The 21,068-nt window shown below is 36.7% G+C and overlaps 1 protein-coding gene across 4 annotated transcripts in view; it reads left to right on the plus strand.

Annotated features, from left to right (window-relative positions):
- Positions 1 to 21,068, plus strand: part of MAPK10 (mitogen-activated protein kinase 10) — a 154,106-nt gene that overhangs the window by 99,154 nt on the left and 33,884 nt on the right. For all 4 annotated transcript variants that reach the window (XM_023553280.2, XM_010594076.3, XM_010594078.3 and 1 more), the window contains exons 8-9: positions 10,011 to 10,193; positions 13,058 to 13,182. In XM_023553280.2, coding sequence (XP_023409048.1) covers positions 10,011 to 10,193; positions 13,058 to 13,182 — 308 coding nt within the window. The remainder of the gene's footprint in view (positions 1 to 10,010; positions 10,194 to 13,057; positions 13,183 to 21,068) is intronic.

Consider the following 21,068-nt stretch of genomic DNA (forward strand, 5'->3'; position numbering starts at 1 on the left):
CATTATTGTTGTCAGGTGGTGTCAGGTCGATGCTGACTCATAATGACCCTATGTACAACAGAATGAAACACTGCTGGATTCTGCACCATTCTCACAATCATTGCTATGTTTGAGCCCATTGTTACAGCCACTGTGTCAGTCCATCTCATTGAGGGTCTTCTTTTTTGCTGACCTTCTACTTTATCAAGCATGATGTCCTTCTCCAGGAACTGATCCCTGCTGATAACATGACCAAAGTATGTAAGAAGTCTCACCACCCTTGCTTCTGAGGAGCATTCTGACTGTACTTCTTCCAAGACAGATTAGTTTGTTCTTCTGGCAGTCCATGGTATGTTCAACATTCTTAACCAATACCATAATTCAAAGGCATCAATTCTTTTTTGGTCTTTCTTATTCATTGTCCAGCTTTTGCATGCATGTGAGGCAATTGAAAATACCATGGTGTAGATCAGATGCACCTTAGCTCTCAAAGTGACATCTTTGATTTTTATACTTGAAAGAAGTCTTCTGGAGTAGATTTGCCCAGTGCAATACGTTATTTGATTTCTTGACTGCTGTGTCTGTGGGCGTTGATTGTGGATTCAAATAAAATGAAATCCTTGACAACTTTAGTATTTTCTCCATTTATCATGATGTTGCTTATTAGTCCACTTGTGAGGATTTTTGTTTTCTTTATGTAAAGATGTAATCCATACTGAAGGCTGTCGTCTTTAATCTTCACCAGTAAATGCTTCAAGTCCTCTAAACTTTCAGCAAGCAAGGATATGTCATTGGCATATCGCAGGTTGTTAATGATTCTTCCTCCAGCCCTGATGCTGTGTTCTTCTTCATATAGTCAGGCTTCTCAGAATACAGATTGAATAAGTGTGGTGAAACAGTACAACCTTAGTGCACACCTTTCCTGATTTTAAACCACACAGTATCCCCTTATTCTAGTCTAACAGCTGCCTCTTGGTCTATGCACAGGTTCCTTATGAGCACAATGAAGTGTTCTGGAATTCCCATTCTTCAAAATGTTATCCGTAATTTGTTATGAACCACATAGTCGAATGCCTTTGTGTAGTCAATAAAACACAGGTAAACATCTTTCTAATATTCTCTGCTTTTGGCCAAGAATATCTGACATCAGCAATGATATCCCTCATTCCATGTCCTCTTCTGAATCTGGCTTGAATTTCTGGCAGTTCCCTGTTGATGTACTGCTGCAGCAATTTTTGAATTATCTTCAGCATAATTTTACCTGCATGTGATGTTAATGATATTGTTTGATAATTTTCGCATTCCATTGGATCACTTTTCTTTGGAATAGACAGCTACATGAATTTCTTCCCGTCAGTTGGCCAGGTAGCTGTCTTCCAAATTTCTTGGCGTAGATAAGTGAGCGCTTCCAGTGTTGCACCCATTTGTTGAACCATCTCAGTTGGTATTCCAACAATTGCTGAAGTCTTGCTTTTCCCCAACACCCTCAGTGCAGCTTGGACTTCTTCCTTCAGTACCATTGGTTCTTGATCATATGGTACCTCCAGAAGTGGTTGAACATCGACCAATTATTTTTGGTACAGTGACTCTGTATATTCCTTCCATTTTCTTTGATGCTTCTTGCACCATTTAGTATTTTGTTCATAGGTTCCTTCAATATTGCATCTTGAAGCTGGATTTTTTTCCCAGTTCTTTCATCTTGGGAAATGCTGAGCATGTTCTTCCCTTTTAGTTTTCTAACTCCAGGTCTTTGCACATTTCATTGTAATACTTTATTTTGTCTTGAGCCACCCTTTGAAATCTTCTATTTAATTCTTTCGCTTCATCATTTTGTCTGTTCGCTTTATCTATTCTACATTCATGGGCAAGTTTCAGAGTCTCTTCTGACATCCATTTTGGTCTTTTTTTTTTTTTTTCTCTTTTCTGTCTTTTAAAGTCCTCTTTCTTCATATATGATGTCCTTGATGTCATTCCTCGACTGGTCTGGTCTTTGGTTATTAGTGTTCAATACATCAAATCTATTCTTGACATGGCTTCTAAATTCAGGTAGGATACACTCAAGGTCATACTTTGGCTTTGGTGGATTGTTTTAATTTTCTTCTGCTTCAGTTTGACCTTGCATAGGAGCAATTAATGGCCTGTTTCTCAGCTGGCCCCTGGCCTTGTTCTGACTGATGATATTGAGCTTTTATCATCTTTTTTCACAGACATAGTCAATTTGATGCCTGTGTATTTCATCTGGTGAGGTCCACCTGTATAGTCATCATCATTTATGATTTTCCTATATTGCTGGTGGATGACTAGCTATCAATGTAATAGCCAACTTTGGAGATTATTTGCCTCCCCCCCCCCCTTTTTTTTATCCTGGCTATATTTAAGATTTTTTTTTTCTTTATTCTTTGACTATCTGATTTTTTTTTTTTTTTTTGGATATGTGACTTGGCATGGATTTCTTTTTATGCGGCCACCTTGGGATTCACTGTGTTTCCTGGATTCCATCCTAGCATCAATTCTTGAAATTTCTCAGCTTTGAATTCTCTGAAACTTTTTATTCTTTACATTCTCTCCCAGTAAAACTCTGATTGCACATAAATTAGACATTCATTTATTCAAAAATATTTATTGAGCACCTACTATATGCTGGGTACTTCCCCCACCCCACCCCAAGGATGCATCAATAAACAAAACTGACAAAAACCCTTACTGTCATGAAATGTACATTTTACCAAGAGGAGATAAGCAATAAAAAGTATTAATGACACAATATATTAGAAGCTGATAAGACCTACAGGATAAGGGAGATCAATAAAATGGAGGGATCAAAAAAAGATGGAGACAGGAATTACCTACTTTTCCTTCTTAAATTTAAACATCAAAAGTTTCTTTAACTATGCTTCATAGGTATGTTTCCCTGACCTTATATAAGCTTGATTGTGCTTTCTTAGCCTCCCTTTACCATAGCGTTATACCCAGAAATGGATGCAGTTATAGTATCATAGGACAGAGTACAGTGTCTGTACCAGTAAAAAGCAAAAACAAAAACAAAAAAACAGATGCCATTGAGTCAATTCTGACTCATGGTGACTCCGTGTGTGTTAAAGTAGAACTGTGCTCTGTAGGAGTTCAATGGCTGATTTTTCAGAAGTAGATTGCCAGGCCTTTCTTCCAAGATGTCTCTGGGAAGACTCAAAACTAAAACATTTCTGTTAGCATCCGAGTGACTTAAGCAGTTACACCACCTAGGGACACTACAATTTCCCCCTTAGGTGGAATTCTATATTTCAGTTAATTAGGATTTTTGTATAAGCCCCTCTGCTTAAAATAACTTTATTTACCAATTTTAAAAGGTCCTTGATATTTTTCAGCTATGAAATACAGATGTCAAATTATTTCCAAGGCCTCTTCCCAGTTTCAAAATGCTATAGCATGCAGACAGAATCATATCCAGCACTTATGAGGCCAGAATACTATACAATTTGAAGTTCTTTTTTTTTTTTTAAAAAAAAAAAAAAGAAGAAATATTAAAAATACAAAATTAGGTATAGAATCTAGTAAGGGACCTGTGAAAATGAAAGGCCCCAAAGATTAACACTCAATAGATTAATGAAAATTCTACCACTGCAATACATATTAATATATATTATATTTGCTTATGTGTGAAATATCTTTCCATTCTTTATTTGTAAGTAAATATAGATTACAATAATAAATAGACTTATAAGAAGAAACAAGTGTACTAAGATCCATATACATCGTGCTTCAAATACCAGCCTTTGGATATTACATCTCCAGTAATAGCCCACTAGCAATCTGCTGCCAGTGAACAAATATCCTTTTACTCAAATTGTCAGCTTTGAGTTTTTGATGTGTTTTGGCTTACAATATTTCCTCCTCCTCTGCTCATTTGCAATAAAAAAATAACTGTACATTGTCACATATTTATATTTCATGTTACCAGAATTTGAGGGATATTTTTGAGAAGAACTTTTTAAAATGAAAAGAAAAACCATAGAAAAATATTTTTAAAGGAATAAGCTATAACTGTGTGAAGCTTTGAATCCAGAATACTGTCATGTGTATATGTAATCCTATCCTGATCTTTAAAATTATCTTCAGAAGTAAGATTTTTTTAAGAGTAATTTTAATCATGTAAAATATAGAGTAATTACTGAAATAAGTGGTCAAATATTTTGAACTTTATGCTGGAAAGCTTTTGTCTGTTCCATGAGCAGTAACCCACAGATGATACCATTGTATGATTTTAATTCTTCCTGGATGATGTTGGGCAGAATTCCTCTCTCAATGGGAGCCTACACATGCCACTTACTATAATTTCTCCACGGTTTTTTCAGGAAAGTTGCATGGGGAAGGGTATAAAGGTTAGAGTTTTTATTTTCCAGAAATATTCCCAGATGAATGATCCATAAATTTTTCACAACAGAAAAGAATGGAGTAATCCTTTGGTGAACTTAAATGTGTTTTAATTTGTATCACGAACTAGAATATATCAGTACTTTATTCTTAAATCCAGACTTAGTGACTCCCAAGAGACTGTTGGTATACTTTACATCAGTATTTCTTATAATATAGCCCAGGGACCATCCGGATTAATGTTACCATTAGTGTTTTCTAATATCAAGCTGGTCTTAATCCAGATTTTTGGACCAGATTTATGGAGATAAGGAGGGAGAGAAGAAACTTTTTAAGTGTTGACTAGGTTATGAATATTCAAGCTTGAGAATCATAGTTCCATATGATGTCTAACTCAGTTTGCAATTATATAACATGCATTCCTTCACTTCCTTTTGTATACCCATGGTCAAACAAAAAAACCCAGTACCCAGTGCCGTTGAGTCGATTCCGACTCATAGCGACCCGTGATAGACATGGTAGACATCAGTAAATAAGCACATCATTCTTTCCTTTAGGGCTATGATATAGAGACATTGTTATTAGGCAATATTATCTCTAGGAAGATAGCTAAGAATTTGGAAGCAAATATTGATGTTCTTTAGTTTACAAATAGTTGTCGGAAATCTTTGCCAAAAGCTTGCATATAAGACCTAGAGAAGAATAGAAGGTAAGTGAGAAACTGTGAAGGTTATATGACAGAACATAAAAAAAAGATATAGCAAAACAAAGGGCAGAGCAGAATGAGGTCATTAAATAATTCATTATGATCCCACTTAGCAGCTTCTGAAGGTTTAAGTTACATTCATAACTATGATGCAAAAATATGCCAAAAAGGATAAGGTATTTTTCATACATTATTTCAAGGCAGTGTGTGATATACTTTAGAATGTTCCCCAGCCAAAGCGGTTAAGAGGAATGCTTAAAAAAGTAAGTTCTTAGTTAATTGGTCAAATTAACTGGAATGATTTTCAATATAAGGAGTCCTAGTGGTGCAAACAGTTTAGCACTAGATAGCTAACTGGAAGGTTGGTGGTTCCAATGCACTCGGCAACTCAGTGAGAGAAAAAAAGACCTGGTAATTTGCTTTTGTGAAGATTACGGCCAAGAAAATCCTATTGGTCAGTTCTACTCTGTGAAATTGGGTTGCTGTCTTAGTTACCTAGTGCTGCTATGAAAGAAATACCACAAGTGGATGGCTTTAGCAACAGATATTTATTTTCTCACAATTTAGTAGGCCAATTTTTGAATTCAGGGCATCAGCACTCGGGGAAGGCTTGCTTTCTCCGTTCGCTCTAGGGGAAGGTCCTTGTCTCTTCAGCTTGTTTCCTGGTTTCTTGGAGATCTCCATGTGGCTTGGCATCAGTCTTCCCCCATCTCTGCTTCTCTTGCTTGCTTGTTTAATCTTTTATGTTTCAAAAAACATTGATTTGAGACACATTCTATACTAATCCTGTATCATTAACATAATAAAATCAACCCATTCCCAAATGGGGTTATAACCACAAGCACAGAGGTTAGGATTTACAACATATATTTTGGGGGGACACAATTCAATCCATAACAGTTGCTATGAGTCAAAATGGATTCCACAGCACCTAACAACAACAACCATTTTCAATCTTAGGATTCCAGTTGCTTGTATTTATTATCCATATTTACTTTGTTTTATTCTCCTATTACAATACTACTTATCGAAGACCTTTGTGCTTGTCAATCATATTGGCACATTATCTCCTAGGGTCATCACACTTATAAAATTGAACTTTTTGCTATATGATTGTTTTTTACGTAGTGAATTTAGAATTAGATGGGGATATTAAGTTTCAAGTAATTCCTATGAAATATCATTGTTTGATTTTTACTAAATACCTTTGGTAATTCATAGGAAGGGTAATAATTTATGAAAGAATATATCAAAAATATAAAAATAAATGCATTTATTGCCTTTTTGGTAACTGCAAAGGGCTAGTACTAGTACAAATTCAGATCCTTACTCCACAAAGTATAAAAATGATGACTTATGGGTGTTCTGTAGCAAGTAAATCTTTAGAAAAATAATTTTGGCCATTCTTAGAAATTGTTTACCATGTTAACATCTAAACTATAGTCATAAAAATCTGCTTAATATTTTAGTATTTTTTAAGCTTAATCATTGTGTAAATCTGATTTTTTTTTCATTTTTCTTTATAAAAATATGTCATCTTATTTTCTCTTCAGAAAATTAAAAAATTGTTTTATGTAAATATGTTGGCCTGATAAACTAGGAAAGCAGTTTGGAGGCATTTATTAAAGACATAACCTGTTACAAAATATAACCATCACTTTTATGGGCAGATCAAAGCATTTTCTACCACATCAATTCTAAATTTGCTCTTTCCTTACTGAAACACTTGGAACAAACACAGGACTTGATGCCAGGAGCTCTGACTTTCAGTCTTGGCTTATATTTGGTTACCCCTGGTGATAAAGAAAAATCATGTTGTAACTGAGGATAGTTAGGCATAGTTGTTCATGCGATGATCCTGTGAACATCTGGAAAGCAAACACTAGTTAAATACAGCTATTTATATTTATTGAAAGAACACTTGAAATGGATTGGTTTAAAGAAAGGCACAAACTTTTAAAGGCAGCTGTACTACACATCTATAGTATGAAAATTCACCTATTACATTGATAATCACAGTCTTGCCTCCCTTCTATTTGTAAACCATTACATCAAGTACCACAATAGTGTTTCACCTACAAGGGAATCTCAAGGAGGAAAGTGACTCAAATTATAACACGTATAAAGAAACGTTTTGCATGTTCTTGTTTAACAAATTTCAGAATATTTGACTCTTCTTAAATGTTACTGTAAAAATATCATGGCGTTGTTTAAGGGATGTTACTTTAAAAGCAACTAATTCATTACTGAATCACTTTTTAACCTAAATGTAACTAGAGTTAGTAATGTGTCAGATTTTTGTTGTTGTTGTTTGCCAACTTTTTTTTAAAGACTTCTTTACAGAAAACCTGATAGCTTCTTTGTCCCTACTTTCAATTTCACACCAAGTATCTTTAGAAGTCTGAGGAAATTTGACCAATGATTAAATGATGGCTTCTTAGGGAATGATAAACTAACTGTATTAGAATGCAAGCCACTTTTCTTAACTTACGATGGTGAACGTTTGCATTTTATTTACTACGCTAATGTTTTATATTTAAATGCAGGTGTGCATCATCACTTAATGCCCACCATAACCCAGTTGAAAAAAACCCATTGCCATGGAGTCAATTTCGACTCATAGCTACCCTATAGGACAGAGTAGAACCTCCTATAGGGTTTCCAAGGAGCAGTTGGTGGATTCAAACTGCTGACCTTTTGGTTAGCTGCTGAGCTTTTAACCATTGTGCCACTAGGGCTCAGATACCATACAGTTAGAATACATTCATGATAGTTCTGTGAAATAGGACGTTATGTGATTTGGAGGTTGTGTGAACACTGTATTATATATAGTATATATTCAACACACATATAGGAAAGTAACCCCAATGCGAGCTGTTCTGGCTCTCTATTAGTGCCAAGAGCTTCAGGATTTGCAAACTGGCACCTGCAGTTGGCTGCCTCTGGGAACCTGGCAGAATCCGAAGCCCCCAGGGACGGAGCAGAGGAACCACAGCCCAGCGTCTCCTGGAAGGCACCAACCAGCAGGGTAGCTGGGCAGGGCACGCACCAGCGGCAGCCTCGGCCTCGGGAAGGAGCCAGAGGCAGTCAGCCAGTGGGAGCCAAAGCAACCTCACGGCACACAGGATGCTGGCCCCGCCTCCTGGTGCCCTTCCAAACGAGCTCCTCCTCCCTGCCCCAAGGTATTTGCGGTGGGACATTTCCTCAGTAGGTGTTATGCAGCGCGTACCTATATGCCTAAATAGTTTATAGCTTCCATGTAAGCATAGCACTAACATGGGCTTTTGTCTAACTTTCAAGTCTACTCTAATTTTTAGTTTTTTCTAATGATTCTGACTTACTACAATATTCTCATGCACAAAGCGACTTACATGAAATTTTGTTGAAATATGTTCCCTTTAAATTATTGTTCTGTAAGACTAATCTTCAGTTTTACTCACCCTCACTTCACTTTCTGCCATTGCATCATCCTGCATCTTTTTCACCCCAATAACTGAGAGAATCTATACTGATTTAAGTTGCATTCAGCCAGAGTAAAGAATAGCAGAGGATTAGACAATTAACTGGATTTTATTTTGTTTCATCTCCTTTCTACTTCCTTTTGTGTTTTATTTCATTTTTTCTGTTGAATATAGTTTATTTTGGTTTTTGTCAGGACTGTCCATCTTTTTCAATCCCTCTTGAACAGCTAGAAGTAAATACAAACATCAATTAAGTAATATTATGGTAAAGTCTCTGAACTGTCAGAAATTACATTAATAAATGAATTAATTGACTTTAAAACTAAAGGTTATGGTTGTAGAAGGAAAAAAAAATTGAAAAAGGAGTATTGCTCATGGTACTAGATTTAAGAAGAATTTCCAAGCCCTCACCTTTCCTTGACATGTGGCAAGGAAATCTGCTTTAAATTAACTTCTTCCAGTTGGTTCTTCAGAGATTTCATGAGTAGTGTTTATCGTTCTCAAGGCTCAGATTTAGCAAAGGTTAATAATAAAAAGGAGAATCTCAATCAATTGACATGGCTGTTAAAAGAGCTAACTCTAATTTTTGAGGGTATTAATTTTCATAGAAACGTACTATTTTTTCTGCAGACTTTCCCATGCTTGATATACTTTCTGAAACATATGTACTTGCACGGAAATCTGTTCTTTTACATTGAATATCCTCATGTTCACCATCTCGCATTGAGAACAGTAATTAGAGATACAAGACACTACTGTCAGAAGTAAGAACAATAGATACGAAACTATGGCTGCTTTGTTTTACAAATATAAAAGTTTAAAGTCTTTGGTGAAGAGCTAATGTGTTGTTTATTGTCAAAAATTATATTGATCTCACGGCTGTCATCTTATCCAAGCACCGTTTACTGGTGGTGTGAATAAACATGTGAGCTGAAAAAAAAAATTATATTGATCTCATGTGTAAACATATGAGTTAGAAGACTTATTAACAGATGATGAATTTTCCTATTTGGTAAAGAAAGGGAAAAAAGGTATTTAAAGGTAACTTAGGAAAAATGTAAATGAATCATATTTAAATATTTGTGTACTTTTCATCTTTAAAAGATAAATGATTGAGGTAACTTAATGATAAAAACATGATTATGTGTCTATCATTATTATATTTTTTCTCTTCTAAATCACATAGGAATTTATCTCAATATATGAAATGTTTCTTGTGTTATTTGAATACCTCTTCATCTTTACAATCCAAAGACTATTCCATGATATCCTATTTGGTTAAATAATACTAGTTTCCCAAACTGCACATTTCCCAAAAGTGAATTTAAGTCCCAAGAGGATTCATTGGCTAACCATTCTGTTTATTTGTCCATTGTTGCATATTAAAATGCCAGTTGTGTTGATGATTCTGAAAAGGATTTAGCCTCCTGGCTAGCAAAAGGCAAGAGCTAGTGGCCTGCACTTCTTTTTTTCCTTAACTATTTAATTCTCAGATATTGACCAGTGGAATAAGGTAATTGAGCAACTAGGAACGCCATGCCCAGAATTCATGAAGAAATTGCAACCCACAGTGAGAAACTATGTTGAAAATCGGCCCAAGTATGCAGGACTCACCTTCCCCAAGCTCTTTCCAGATTCCCTCTTCCCAGCGGACTCTGAGCACAATAAACTCAAAGGTATGCCCGCCAGAGACAACTTGAAACCAATGTGAATGATAGGCTAAACAAGCAAATAATATAGAGCTACCTCTAGTTAAACTAAAAAAACCGAACTCGTTGTCATCGGGTCGATTTCAACTCATAGCGACCCTGTAGGACAGAGTAAAACTGTCCCACAGGGTTTCCAAGGTGCTCTAATTAAGACAAGGTATTTCTTAATAGTCTTCCTTAAAAGGGGAGTGGTCACTGACTTTAGAATTTTGTCTGGGTTAACTATTTCATGGGGTTTGATTTTGCAATGCATGGTGTCACCATGAGTTGGAATTGACTCAACAGCAACTGGTTTGCATTTTTTTGGTATTTAGAATCTTAAAATTATTTTGAAGTGTAATTCTAAAAGACCAATGTGTTACAGAAACCCTGGTGGCGTAGTGGTTAAATGCCATGGCTGCTAACCGAAAGGTCAGCAGTTCGAATCCGCCAGGCGCTCCTTGGAAACTCTATGGGACAGTTCTACTCTGCCCTACAGGGTCGCTACTATGAGTCGGAATTGACTTGATGGCAGTGGGAGTGGGTTTAATGTGTTATACATTGACTATTGTTTCAACAATTTTTATTACCTGAAAAATATTTTCCTCACAAGTTTTAAATTGTAAAATATAGGAGGCTCAGATGTCTGCATTTTATTTGTATTTTATCAAGTGCTTAACTGCCGTCTTTTCAGTTTAGAGTGCTAAATGAAATTTCATCCACACATTTTATATTCAATATAAATACTTCCATTAACAAGGAAGCAAGGAATTCTTTCTATTACTATATCTATAGTAACAATTTGTTAAAATGTAACAAGAAAATACTTCTAGAATATATGAAAAATAGATTGCTACATTTCAAGTGTAGTATGGTCCAAATTACATAAAAATGCATAAACAAGACTAGAAGAAAACAAGCCAACAATAAGAGTGGTTGCTTCTAGATAGTGGGGATGGTTGGTTTTTCCTAATTTTATAGTTTATATAATTTCCAAATTTTCTACAATTAATCTGTTTTGCCTTAATAATCTGAAAAATTGATAAAATGAAAATTAGTACACATCCATGGATTCAAATCCATTGACTTTTTTTCATGACTTAGGAAACTGATTTAGGTTTTGTTCTTTTAAATTTGAAATCTTGCCATTTATCTGATGCAAATTGAGTATTTTCATCATTTAACAATATTGTTTTAAGATATTTCTTATTTCACAGTTTGAACTATATTTTATACAAAATTGTATTTTTAGAGGTTAAATTCAATGAGTGTCTTTAATCATTGTTTTGAAATAAACTCACTCATTGATTATCATTATATGATTTTATAACCATTACTGCCAACAACAGTAAAATTATGATAGCAATGTACACATTCTAGAGTTTCTTTTAGTAGTGGCTGAGGTAGCATTGAACTTGTTTCAGGCACTAGCTAACTTATTTCATCAAATCTACAATTTCATTGATTGAAATATGTATAATGATTACAGAGGTGTTAAAATGAAATTCAGTGGTTGAGTATTATTCCTGTCAATCCACTCTTCACATTTTATTTTTCTTATGCATATAAAGAATTTGGACTGCATGATCTATATGGTCAATTTGAATACTCAAACTTTGTTAATTCCATTGTGTGAATGAAATTATAGAAACACAGAAGTTGATTAATTTCTAAACACCCATCCAGGCATTTGTCGAGCATTATGTATTTGCATTCCCTGTGCTCTTTGTCCTGTGTTTATCCTGTGTTCGTACAGGTTACCCAAGCAGATTACATTGCATTTCCAAACTTCCTAGTTTGATAAATTTTATGTACTCACAGCATTTCAACCCTTAAAAAAAAAAAAAAACCCTAAATGAAGCCTTAGGCTTAAAGATACAAACACACACATAAACACCTAAAATAAGTTTTCTTTTCCAGCACATCAGGAATTTCATCTTTCAGAGTAAAGTAGTGTGAAGAAAACCAAAGACTCAAGGGAGCAGTTAGTCTACGTGAATCACAGCCTACAGGACCTCGAGACCAGAAAACTAGATGGTGCTTAGCCACCACTACCGACTGCTTTCCCTGGAATCACAACAGAGGGTCCCAGACAGAGCAGGAGAAAAATGTAGAACAAAAAATGAAGTTCTCAAAAGACTGGACTTACTGTCTGACAGCGACTGGAGGAACCTCTGAGGCTACGGCCCTAAGCCACCCTTCTGACCCGGAACTAAAGCTATTCCCAGTGACCACCTGCCAGCCAAACAATAGACCAAAAAACCAAAAACCAAACCCAGTGCCGTTGAGTTGATTTCTACTCATAGAGACCCTGTAGGACAGAGTAGAACTGCCCCATAGAGTTTCCAAGGAGCACCTGGCAGATTTGAACAGCCGATCCTTTGGTTAACAACCGTAGCACTTAACCACTACGCCACCAGGGTTTCCCAAACAATAGACAAGCCCATAAAATAAAAACACCTGAGAGGAATGTGCTCCTTAGAACAATCAATTATATGAAATCAAAAGAGCAATATTTGCCCAAAGACAAGGATGAGAAGGCAGGAAGGGGTAGAAAATCAGGACGAAAGGAAACGGGGAACCCAGGGAGGAAATGGGGAGAGTGCTGACACATTGTGGGAATGAAACCAAGGCCATGAAACGTGAAACACTTTATGGACAAACTAGCAAATGACGTTTAATTCGCTCTGTAAAGTTTCAACTAATGCAAAAAAAAAAAAAAAGAATTTCACCTTATATTTAGAAGGAAGGTGCTCTTTAATTCTTTGTTCCCTTCATTTTTTTCTCCTTCCAACAAAATTCCTTGCCCAAATCAAAATCTTACTAATGCTTTTTCTCATTCACTGTTTCAGCCAGCCAAGCCAGGGACTTGTTGTCAAAGATGCTAGTGATTGATCCAGCAAAAAGGATATCAGTGGATGACGCCTTACAGCACCCGTACATCAATGTCTGGTACGACCCTGCTGAAGTGGAGGCGGTAAGGCATAGGCCTATTTACTTTCCTTCTGCAAATAAATCACTGGGTGCTAAGTGGTGAAAACGGAAAGAGAACTAGTACCCAAAAGACCAAAGTTACTTCCTGGCCCTCTAAAAGTCATTTTCTTCTCTCTGCATTTTAAGTGCATTTCTTTTTCTGCCTTTCTATGAGAAGGGGTGATTTAGTCCAACAGTCTTAGATGTTTATGAAACATTTTCATTTGTTTTTGTTAAATTATTAACACGAGTGTCACTTTCTGTGTGTTTAACCATCAGCCTCTCCTGATGAAGACTTAATGGCAGAGACATAATAGAGGATAACTTGCTTTACCTCTCTTTCTATGTCAAGAAAGCTGCTGTCCATATCTGTAGATCTTTTAGGAGGTCATGGGGGACTTTGTGAAGGCTTGCATGAAGCAGAGGAGAAAAAAGTGGATATTCTAATAAGGGCATTGTGTGAGGTTGATTCTAAATTGACTACCACAATAAGGTGTATCTCTGTGTTTTAAATTCAGATATAATTTAAGCATCCTTCCACAGGCATAACTGGTTTTTCTTTCCCACTATTTTTCAACCATGTACTATCTTCTCTCCAATCGCTTTCTTATATCTTTTTCTCTCTCCTTTTCTCTGTATAGAGCTAGGGATGAGCAGGGCAAACTAGTGGTGGTGTTGTCCATGTGTGTTCTGTAGGTTTTCTGATGGGAATTTTCTTTTGGTGCCTCTTTTATACATTAGTGTTAGCAATGCTACCTTCTCCCATTAACATTGAAATCTCTGCAAATTAGTAGAATGGCTGTGCTCAGTTATTTCATTTTCTTTTACATAATACCTTAGAAAATTGTTGGAATGTGTTCTTAACTAATAGTTGAGATAATCTTTTTGTTTTCTTGCTTGTTTGCTCTTCTTGTACTCATCTCTGTCCCCAGTATATTCACGCTCGAGGATGCTTTGTTGCAGCTTCCTTTCCTCTGCTAAATTATGTTTGCTGCCCACGTCAGAGATGCTAGATTGAAGTTTGTACAATTTATTATTCCTTAATACTACTCTAGAGAAGTTAGAGTAAAAAATGGTAGTGAGGACTTGGTCAAGTTGAACTTTATAGGCGTAATATTCAACAAGCTACTTTTCATAATGCAATCCAATCCTTAAGCATTTGAAAATATCAGAGAAAACACTTAAGTGATAAGTGAGTCTCCCAAGTGTTGTAACTGAGATATAATTGTCCTTGTTAAAAATGATGTGAGGGCAGTGTCTGACCTCCTCTAACTTCACAAGGGGGAAGGAGAACCAAGATCAATAGCCTAAGGCTGATTCTTAGGAGGTGCAGGTCAGATGTGCCTCCTCTTTCCACTATCTCTGAAGGCAATTGTCCCTCCTATGGCACTCTCCACTGGGTTCCATAATTCATTGCTGTGGCCACATAGAACTCACAGACCATACTCAAAAATACTGAGTTTATTAGGGAAGTAAAAGTTACAATTCAGGCTCGGTAATACTCAGGATACAGTTCTTCCATCAGAACAGCCTCTTACCAGCTGTGCTCACAGGGACACCCCTCCTTGGCCTTCAGTCTCTGTCCAAAGGCACTCAGCTTTCCCTCTCCACGGGCTGAGAAGCCCATCACGCCGTCTCCTGCTGCCAGGTCTCTGCTGCTGGGTCTCTCCTGCTTGGTGTCTCCTTCCTTGGTGGTAGTGGGCTTTTCTCTTTCCTGCACATTTCAAGCCCAGAGGATGGCAAAACTGACCAATTCTTTTAGTGGGCCATAATTACCCTATCACACAGTCCAGGCAAATCGCCTGAGTGGGAGTTATAAGACTATGGCTAGAAAGGCCATACACAAAAATATTTAATCTCACCACAGTCCCTGATGACTTTTTTCTTAAGATCTGCTCTCTTAAGCAGTTTTATAATGATGCTGAAATTTTGATTTCCTTGGGTCATATTAATTTTAGTCACTTGATTTGATTATTATAAAAATAAAATCCCTAAAATTAAACTTTAATTTTAATGTTCCTAAAACTAATATATGTCCATACAACTGAAACATAGAATCTTTTCCAGCTTCTGTCTCTTGGGAAGTATTCTCGAATATGTTTGTGGTAAATTAACTTAGAGTAAAACATAGCACTAAAATAAGTAAGAGAAAGTATGATGCATATGCATATGAAAATTAAGTATAAGCATTTTTTGGCCTGATGAAATCCAAGAAAATATTTTAGGTTATGTTGATAAAAAAAATTTAGCTAAACAAATTATTTGAAATTGTTGCTTCTCATTTCTTTTGATAGTTTAAATCATGTTGCATATTTATTTTTCCTTACATCTAATTTAATGTGTGTAATCTGTTTTTAATGGATTGCGGCCTAGAGTTTAATTGGAGTCATAAAGTCTGCGTTTGTAATTCACTTGTAATTATGTTGCCTATAAAAGAGACTGTTGCTTAGAATCTGTAACAACATATTAATGAATAGTGTAATGAGTTTTTAAAATTTATCGTAACTTTGTATGAAAAATATCTTTGAAAGATAAAATCATACAATTTAGGGTAATAAAATGGCTAGAGCATCTTTCTCAGCCATTTCAATACTGTCATGCTGGGGCATGGATAACGAGAAGACAGGACATGTGACTTTTAGGGAGAGGAAGAGTCTGATGATGGAGCCTCAAGGTCTAGGAAAAGGAATCAGTTAATACACAGAAGAATAAGAGAGTATTTGTCATCTAGACTGGGATCATTGATTGTACACGGGTGAAAATGTTTGAAGCCTAGAAATGTTGTAGTGAACAGGTTGGAACCCTGGTCCTTGGGCAAGAACAGTTTATTACTGTGTAGCTGTATTACAGAGCTTACAGCTAGGAACAGGCAGATCCTGAATATGCTGGAAGAAGCAATCAGCTATGCTTCCTGGAATATCTTTTAGAATTAATGTCTTTGCTATCATATGTGAATATGTAAAGTTTAATGACCTTCAAAGTAAAGTGGCCTGTCTTTATGGACACATGGCAAAGTTAAAATGGAGTGATATGTCTTCTGCCAGGGCTGACAAGATTTTCTTGCCAGATAAGCTCCTGCATGTCTCTAAAAACTAAATAAATGTATCATATAATCAGATGGGTAGGAGGGAGGGATGTGGGGACAGAGGAAGACAGTGAGAGAGAGAGGTACTCAACCACCAAGCCAAAGACATCAAAAGTGAAAGGAAACATCAGAAGGAAGTCATTAAAAAACTTATGGGGTCAGTGAAGATATTTCCTTATATACTCAATTCTTGACAAAAAAAGAACTATCAGGACCTGACATGAGAACCATCCTCTGAGGAGGGACTGATGCTGGGGGTCAGGTTTCATGGCCAGCAGTTATGAGTCAGACACACCACTGTGTGGAAGGGTCCATCTCAGAGAGGCCTAGATACAGTGTACGAGTAGATCCTCAGTGGTTTAAAACACTACTTTGGTATCTGGGTGGAGGGGCGGGCTGGGCCAGTCAGGCAGCTGGCATCTGAAAAGTCCGTTCTTCAGTGGCCAAACTCCAGGTACTTGAGAACACAAAGGACAGGTGACTGGCAACCCAGGGCTTACCATCTAGCAGCTAAGACAAAGTTAACGGAGAGAATGTAAGAACAGAGGCTTGGAATATGGAGCTACAGCTGTTATTTGGACTGAAAAACTTACTAACGTCGAGACCCTTCCGACTCATAGTGACTCTATAGGATGGAGAAGAACTGCCCCATAGGGTTTCTAAGGAGCGGCTGGTGGATTTGAAATGCTGACCTTTTGCTGAACATTTAACCACTGCGCCACCAGGGCTCTACAGAGAGATTGGGTATGTTTTGCCCTTATTTTTTGCGTCCTTTATTAGACTAAGTTGTGACAAATCCAACCAGTTTGGGTGGACGGTGTTCAAACAATTTAATAATCATTGTCCGCTTTTTGTAGATAAAGTACTGGATAAAATATTGATTGGTTCAAATATTTTATAATCTCTTTATTGAACTAGTAAGTCTGAGGAATGTTGTGTAATTGTAAATGAAAACAGCCCTGTACAGTCTGTGTCTTTCCTATTGGGAAGAAAGGGGACTGAAGTCTTTGTAGTTGACATTTCCCTTTGGTGTATAATATCAAAAAGTTAGGCCATGTCCTCAACACAGTTTCTGAATAACTAACTAATCTGAAATTCAAAAGCTACTGTTTTTGTTTCCTGATTTCCTTCACAGGATACAGACCCATGCTTACAACAATCAACAGGCATTATTTTTGTTTGCCTTTAGTGTACCTGCAAAGGAAGCCAGTTTGTATAAGAAGTTTATTATATAAAATTTAACTGCAACTCTTAGGCTGCAGAAAAGACCTATAAAATATTTGAAGAAGCATAATATGGAACATTTGAATTATTCAAGAGGCTTTTTTTTTGATAGAAATTTGGACTTTTTTGTTAAGGAGAGGAACTCTATTTCATCAAAACGATAATAAAACTAGTTTCTCTTAATATTTCATGGGTATAAAAAGTCTCCGTTGCTTTCACTGAAAGAAAAAAGGCCGCCTGATTTTTATTTCGGAGTATGACCTTGAATTTTACTAGTTGTTTCATTGCTGGTTTGCTTCTTAATGCTATATAGATGTACCCACTCAGCAAATAAAACAATTCCTCCTTTATTTTTCTTTAGATCCACTAAAAAAACTAGGTCATACTTATTACCTTGGATTTCAATTTGGAAAACAGGTTTTTATTTCATACTTGCAACTAGACATATCAATATATTTGGTAAAGCACATTAATTTTCTGAAGAAAGTTCTGTTTGGAGGTTTTATAATGGGAATTATTCTCAAACAGATTTCTTGGAACCTTTCCAGCATTATTGGAATATTAAACAAAAATTATATCTAGGTTCTCTTAGATGTTTTCTCAAGTAGGACAAAACTATCCCATTTCACTGTGACAAAAAGAACAATCAACAAATGTACCCAAAATATTTAACATGGTAATGATTTCATGTTATAACATTTGCTATGTGTTTTGATCAATTTCAGACTGCAGCAGCTGATAAAAATCTTCTCTTTCTTCATCTTTGGCCCTAGTAGTTGGTGCGTAAATTTGAATAATAGTTGTATTAACTGGTCTTCCTTGTAGGCATATGGATATTATCCTATCACTGACAGCATTGTACTTCAGGCTAGATCTTGAAATGTTCTTTTTGATGATGAATGCAACGGCATTCCTCTTCAAGTTGTCATTCCCAGCATAGTAGACTATATGATTGTCCGATTCAAAATGGCCAATACCAGTCCATTTCAGTTCACTAATGCCTAGCATATGATGTTTGTGCGTTCCATTTCATTTTTGACGATTTCCAATTTTCCTAGATTCATACTTTGTACATTCCGGGTTCCAATTACTAATGGATGTTTGCAGCTGTTTCGTCTCATTTTGAGTTGTGCCACATCAGCAAATGATGGTCCTGAAAGCTTTACTCCATCCACGTCATCAAGGTCGACTCTATTTTGAGGAGGCAGCTCTTCCCCAGTCATCTTTTGAGTGCCTTCCAACCTGGGGGGCTCATCTTCCAGCACTATATCAGACAATGTTCAGCTGCTTTTCATAAGGTTTTCACTGGTAATACTTTTCAGAAGTAGACTGCCGGGTCCTTCTTCCTAGTCTGTCTTACTCTGGAAGCTCAGCTGAAACCTGTCCTCCATGGGTGACCCAGCTGGCATCTGACTACCGGTGGCATAGTTTCCAGCATCCCAGCAACATGCAAGCCCCCACAGTACTACAAACTGACAGACACATCAGGGCTTGCGTGATAACATCATGATAAATGGAGAAAAGATTGAAGTTGTCAAGGATTTCATTTTACTTGGATCCACAATCAACAGCCATGGAAGCAGCAGTCAAGAAATCAAAAGATGCATTGCACTGGGTAAATCTGCTGCAAAGGACCTCTTTAAAGTGTTGAAGAGCAAAGATGTCACCTTGAAGACTAAGGTGCGCCTGACCCAACCAAGCAAGCCAAGGTATTTTCAATCACATCATATGAATGTGAAAGCTGGACAGTGAATAAGGAAGACCAAAGAAGAATTGATGCCTTTGAGTTGTGGTGTTGGTGAAGAATATTGAATATACCGTGGACTGCCAAAAGAATGAACAAATTTGTCTTAGAAGTACAGCCAGAATGCTCCTTAGAGGCAAGGATGGCGAGGCTGTGTCTTACATACTTTGGACATGTTGTCAGGAGGGACCAGTCCCTGGAGAAGGACATCATGCCTGGCAGAGTACAGGGTCAGTGGACAAGAGGAAGACCCTCAGTGAGGTGGACTGACACAGTGGCTGCAGCAATGAGCTCAAGCATAACAACAATTGTAAGGATGGCTCAGGACCAGGCAGTGTTTCGTTCTGTTGTGCATAGGGTTGCTATGAGTCAGAAACAACTCGACGGCACCTAACAACAACAACAGCAATGTGTTTTTAAATTGATTCTGACTCATAGTGACCCTGTAGGAAAGAGTAGAGCTGCTCCATATGGTTTCCAAGGAGCAGCTGGTGGATTCAAACTGCTGACCTTTTGGTTAGCAGCCGAACTCTTAACCATCACTCCATGATAAGTCTATTTCCTAAGTTCCCAGCACTAGCTTAATCTGTAATATGTGCACAGATCACAAGTGACCTTTGTTTTCAGGAGTTGGAAAGACAAAAATATTGCTGAGTGATGTTCTAATATGAAACATCATTTATTCTCTTCTTTCCACTCTAAAATTGCCATCATTTAAATTCTGTTGTTCAGACTAAGTGTTCCTATGAATTTTTTTAAATATGATTTTTTCTACTCACAGAGTTAAGAAACTGGCTGAATCCCTTTCTCAGCTGTTCTCTCCATCTGTCTTGACACAAGGACTACCTCTTTGAGTCTTATGACTTCTTATTATTGCAGCATGCATCATGCTGTGAAAGAACTGGTGTGACACTTTGGCAGGCCTAATCTGAGAAATAGCTTAGTGCCATCTATCTGTCACAGAAGACCCTTGTAGTGTGGAGCTGAACTCTAAGTAGGCTTGCTTAAGTAAGAAACATAAGCTACAATGAATATGAATTTGATGCTCTTTTTTTTTATTATGTGCTTAATTATAGGAAGAGCAATTCATATTTTGTGGTTCTCATTTGCTTGGCGAAATTTAAATCAATGTCTTCCATTTCTAATATCTGCCGTTTGTAGAATTCTAAATTTCCATCTGTTCATGCTGCTATATTCTTTCAGGAACAAAATGTGAGCAGTTTACTAACTGCCTACTAAAGAAAATAGAAGTTCATTACATTTCAAATGCCCACTGCTTCAGCTGTTAAAGTGAAGATGTCTTTTGAATCACATTTGGATTGTTTTTAATGCCTTGTGTTATGTTGGTAGGAGCTTGTCAAAATGTTTGTTGTAGATAGATTTAGCCACCTGCTTTAGGAACCCCTATCCCTACATGACTTATAACAAGAATATGTACTTTACCCAAACAATAATTAATCTGTTCCTAATTTTAGCAAATTGTTCAACTGAAAAAAAAAAAAACTTTCCTCTTGATTTCAAATCACTGGGATGTTCAGATTCTACTGAAAATTTAAGGTTCTCAAGTGTCAGAAACTGGAGTAATCGAATAGTTCAGTCTCAGGAGATACCAGACTTGGTGACCAGTAAAGTCCTTGCTCTGGTTTTTCTTTTCATCTTTTACCCAGAGCCCTCTAGGCAGTGTACATTGCTAATCACTTGATTAACAACAACAACAAAAAAGAGTTCTTAAAAAGCAGGGAGAGGGGGAGGACAGAAATTATTTCTATAGAATGTTCCATATCTAATGTTCTCTGAAAGGTGAAGCTAAGGCTTAGACATCCTACTGAGTCCTCCC

The sequence above is a fragment of the Loxodonta africana genome, chromosome 5 (genome assembly GCF_030014295.1).
Source record: "Loxodonta africana isolate mLoxAfr1 chromosome 5, mLoxAfr1.hap2, whole genome shotgun sequence".
NCBI classification, from domain to species: Eukaryota; Metazoa; Chordata; class Mammalia; order Proboscidea; family Elephantidae; genus Loxodonta; species Loxodonta africana.